This window comes from Cariama cristata, unplaced genomic scaffold (genome assembly GCF_000690535.1).
Source record: "Cariama cristata isolate BGI_N322 unplaced genomic scaffold, ASM69053v1 scaffold23552, whole genome shotgun sequence".
NCBI classification, from domain to species: domain Eukaryota; kingdom Metazoa; phylum Chordata; class Aves; order Cariamiformes; family Cariamidae; genus Cariama; species Cariama cristata.
The window spans coordinates 1-5084 of NW_009602450.1; the positions used below are offsets into that span (position 1 = coordinate 1).

The 5084-nt window shown below is 37.3% G+C and overlaps 1 protein-coding gene across 1 annotated transcript; it reads left to right on the forward strand.

The window, feature by feature from the left end:
• Positions 1-1544: 1544 nt before the first annotated feature.
• SGPP1 (sphingosine-1-phosphate phosphatase 1) lies at positions 1545-4503 on the forward strand (the record flags this gene model as incomplete). Its single annotated transcript, XM_009694775.1, has 2 exons — positions 1545-1634; positions 3952-4503. Coding segments are annotated over 2 exons (642 nt in total), but the record flags the coding sequence as incomplete, so codon positions are not given.
• Between the last annotated feature and the right edge of the window lie 581 nt (positions 4504-5084).

The window sequence follows — 5084 nt, forward strand, 5'->3', positions numbered from 1 at the left end:
ATAATGATTCTATGATTCTATGATTAGTTTAGTGGCTGCTATAACAATGTCAGCATCTGATAACTCTGCAATCATGTCTTGAGTGTGACCTAGTTATTGGTATATTGCCCATTATTGGCATAATTCTGAAAGGCAGGAACTGAATTTGTTCCTTTATCATTTCAGTTAGAAGTGAATCATTAAGTACTGAATCATAAGTAATGAATCGTTTTGTTTAGGTACAATTTGTAGATGAATGTAGTAGAAACAAAGACAAATGTTGCTACAGGAATTGGAGTTTAAACTAGATGTAAGACAACTGTGAGCTGGGCATTTGGAATTGATTTTAATGTGAAATCTGTTTCTTATGTGAAACATGACCTTCCCGATTTTGTGTTGGCTTGAGAATTTTTTTGTTTGTCATGCTAACATGGTCCTGGAGCTGAGAATTCAAAGAATGTTGAAATAATGCAGAAGACTGATAGTCTTCTGTCAAACCTTTCATTGAAAGACTGACTTAGAAGCTTGTCAATCTGTTAAGTGGCATTCACAGATGACATACAACTTCCTCCAATAATATTAAAGATACTTTCTCTAATTTGTTGGATATTCTACCCTTCAGGTTATCCGTAAAAGGAGCAAGGGAAAGGGCAAGAAAACTGCCTGTAATTCTTAGTTTTTATTCTGAGATCCAAGTACAGCTAGACTCCCTGTTTGTTGTGCTGTAAGATGTGAATTAGCATACTTTTATCCAAAACCTAAGAAAGTTAAAATACTAAGTTTCTACAACTGCTGATATGTCCTTATTAAAACAAAATATTTTGTTTGTTCCTGGTAAAGAGTTCTTATTAATAAAAAATCTTCTATCAGAAGATGGAAATAATTGGAAATAATGATTTGAATTTTTTGTGTAATAAACGTGGATTATAGAAGGAAATTTATTTGGGTTTGTAGAGGACAAAAAAAGATTACTATTCTAGGAGTTTCATATTGACACTCTAAGATTGAGTTAAGGATTGCAGAAACTCTAAAACAGTGTGTAAGAAATTGAATGTATTTGTAAATTACTATGAGTTCTTCCTTTTCAGGAGAAAGGTGAAGCTACTAGATTCTGCCTGGGTAACTTTTAACAACACCAGTGTATTGTGTAGCTGCTTCACTCAGTGTAAAACTGTTCCACAGTTTATAACACAAGGCTCGTCTCTGCCCGTATTGTGAATTTAGGATATCATAACATGGCAAGACTAACTGCTACAAAGATCTATTAACTTCTTACTGCTTTATCTGAAAAGCTATGACCAACGCCCTGAAATTCATATATCCTGGATGCAAAGGAAGAGGACAAGGAAAAAGTTGAAAGTGTTTGACTTAATGTTTTGACTTTGAAAGGTGGACTTACTTGAAGTGATCTAAATAAGCTTGAGTAGGCTAGGGCAAGGAAAAGCTTAAAAGTAAGTTGCATTAATTGGAATTAATCATAGAATTCATATTGAGTGATTTTTTTATTATTATTTTTTTATTTTTTCCAAATTCTAATACAATCTCTCCATTTTTTTCCCTACCAGTATCCCCTTATGTTTGGACTGATCCTTGCATTCTGCTGGTGTTCTTTGGTTTGCTGTAGTCGAATTTATATGGGAATGCATTCAATTTTGGTAAGAAAAGAATCCTACTAAACTTCTATTTTAATGTTGTTCTGATTTCATAGACTTCCATCACAGTTGAGTTTTTACAGTGAAGTAATTGTGTATATATATCTCTTTTTAGAATGTCCTACCGCATAGGAACAGAATACTTACATTTCTTCAGCAGAGAAATTGATACAATAGCTAAAAGTGGATGTCAAGCTTCTGTTAATTTATACTTTTCTTTCATAAACTCAATGCATAGTTGAAACTTAGCTGATGTTTAATAGCGGTTTTAGTGCAGAAGCTGATGACTGCACCAAAGCGTAGCCTAAGCTTTCCTCTACAGAGTAGAAATAATTTTGCAGGATGAGAGTGTGGTTGTTAATGTCCACTTGGATTCCATGTCAGCTACTCAAAGCATATGCATTTCAGAGTGCCATGCTAAACACTAAGGTTTCACTTACCAAAGTTTCTAAACCCAAATAACAAAGTTGTCATCTTTGAAAAAGACTTATTTATTTAAAAGGATTAAAAAAAAAAAAAAACTGAAACACATATGCATGCAATGTTAAAGTGGGAAGAGAACAACACTACGAAATGGTAGTCAGTATGTAAGACCACTAATAACGATGGCTCAAGAGGTTTTTGAGGATCACTTGCTAGGAGGAGAAAAGCTAACAGAAAGCAGTAAGCCTGGTAGTGAGTAGTAAAGGTGGTAGATGAACGTAGTGTAAAAGGCAGATGTGAAAATAAGGCAGCTCAGAAAAACCGTGACATACTTGCGTTAGTGATTAGGAGGCTTCCCAAGTCAGAACCACTTGTGTGGAGGACAATAGGATGAACTAATATTTCAGCTGACAGCGTCAGCTGACAGATAATGTCTTAGAACAAAGTCATGCAACAAAGTGACGCATCATGTAGACTGTTATTTAGCAGTTTCATATCTAAATCCTCTATAGTGTTTGAGTGAATACAATTAACCATGTGTTGCCTGTAATGTAAAATCAACCATGGTGCCTAATTTTTTTTTTTTTTTTGGGGGGGGAGGTAGGGTGGCAAATATGGCAGAAAGTTGTTGTGGTTGCTTCTGAAATGAGCAAGTCTGACTTTCTTATCAGTCAATTGTATTAGAGCTTTTATCAATCATTCAATTAGTGGAAGTGAATAAAAATGACTCATTGAAGACTGAGCAATACAAGTACTGCTGATGAAAGTCCCACCTCCTGGCTTATATAGAAAAGTTGATAAGCATGTGAATGAAGGTGATCCAGTTTCTAGTGCTCAGATTTCTAAAAAGCTTTCAACAAATTCCTCAACTTCTAAAGGTGACAAAAGTTGCAGATAATTCTGTGCAACTGAGTGATTAATCAACAGTAACTGAAATGTAATGCTAAATTACAAATAGAGTAACCTTTTAATTAACAAAAGGCATTTTTAACAACAATAATAAAACTGAAAATAAAGTATGAAGCCATAGAAGTTACCTCTTCCTCTTGTTTAGTAGTTGGAAACAGTTCTCTATTCTTGCAGTATTGTTAACTCTGAAGCTGGAGTGGAAAGTCTAAGCTGCTGTAATGCCTATCTGCAGTGGTTCTCGACTGCCTTACCAGCTGTTGCTGCCAGCGTGCCGGTGTGTTGGCACGTGGGCACTTAGATCCAGTGTTGAGCTGTTTGAGCAAAGTAAGTTGGCAGAACTTACTTAGCTGGGCTAGCTTTGTGCTGCCTGTAGGTTGGAATGCCCCAGTCCCGGACAAGGACTGTTGTAGCCAGCAGATAGACTGATAGAATGCTTTGAGTTGGAAGGGACCTTTAAAGGTTATCTGGTCTAACCTCCCCTGCAATGAGCAGGGACACCTTAAACCAGCTCTGGTTGCTCAGAGCCCTGTCCAAACTGACCTTGAATGATTCCAGGGGTGGTGCACCTACTACCTCTCTGGGCAACTGGTTCCAATGTTTCATCACCCTCATCGTAAAAAAAAGTCTTCCATATATCTAGCCTGAATCTACCCTCTTTCAGTTTAAAACCATTACCCCTTGTCCTATCGCTCCAGACCCTGCTGAAAAGTCTGTAGATCTGCAACTTTGATCATGGATCATTTGATCATGGCATCATTCATGATCTGATCATGATGCAGGTGTCCTATTAATAGGTGATCAAATGCAATTCCTCCCCTTATCTTTGACATAAAAAGATTTAATGTTGTATGGTAAATGAGAAAAGATGGGAATCCACAAGTCGCTTTTAGCAACAAAGCAACTAGGCTGGTCTTCTTGCTAATGCAACTTAAATTATTTTTTGAAATAGTTGTTACACTGAAACTATATCTTTCTCTCTTTTCAACAGGATGTTATTGCTGGATTTCTGTATGCTATTCTTATCTTGGTTGTCTTCCATCCAGTTGTGGACCTGATTGATAACTTCAACTTAACTTACAAATACGCACCCTTAATTATCATCAGTCTCCATTTAGCCCTGGGCATCTTCTCTTTTACTCTAGACACCTGGAGCACATCGCGAGGAGACACAGCTCAGATACTGGGCTGTGGTGCTGGAGTAGCCTGTGGCTCTCATGTTAACTACATAATGGGTCTAAAGCTAGATCCTCCTCCCGATACGTTACCTTTATCTCTTTCCTCTCTCACTGTGACTGTGTTCGGAAAAGCCATATTGCGGTTGTTGATTGGAGTCATAGTTCTGTTGTTAACAAAAGTAGCCATGAAAAAAGCCACTATTCCACTGGCATGTAAAATATTTCGCATACCACATGACGATGTACGGAAAGCAAGACAACGCATGGAAGTTGAGCTTCCCTATCGCTATATTACATATGGAACGGTTGGGTTCTCCCTCATGTTTATTGTTCCTTCCCTCTTCCATTTTATCGGTCTTTCTTGATGCAGTTTTATCACTTTACATAGGGAGAACAGAGCTAGTTGCTTTTTGAAGAGGTGCACTAGTTTGCTAAGGGAAGGCCGATGAGCTTGGCTTTAGCAGGGTCTTCATTTTAACAGCAATACATAGCAGGCAAAGCATTTAAAGAACTTTGCACATCTTTGGGTATGGTATGGGGCCAGAAGTCAAATATCAGTCCGTGAGAAGTGCTGAACTCTATAAATGCTATGTCTGGACTTACTGCTGTAACAAAGTCTCTGTGTGTGATGCAATGAATGTATCTGGAATGTCTGTCATACTGTACCTGTATACATTGACATTTTAACAGGTATATCTGACAGCTAATCAGAAAGCTCCATTCCTGATCTGTTTGCCATTTCATAGTAATTTATACAAGTTGTTGGACCATAGACTGCTAAATTTGCTTTCCTCTATTCTTTCCTGAAGTCCAGCTTCAACATGTTTCAGCTAATAGGCCTTTCTAAGGGACCAAACTTGTAATGAGGTTGAATTTTTCTAAAAACAAAGAGAAGCCTTTTTCTTTAGCCCCCTCTACAGAGTAAAGTGTTTGGATTGGCATTAGT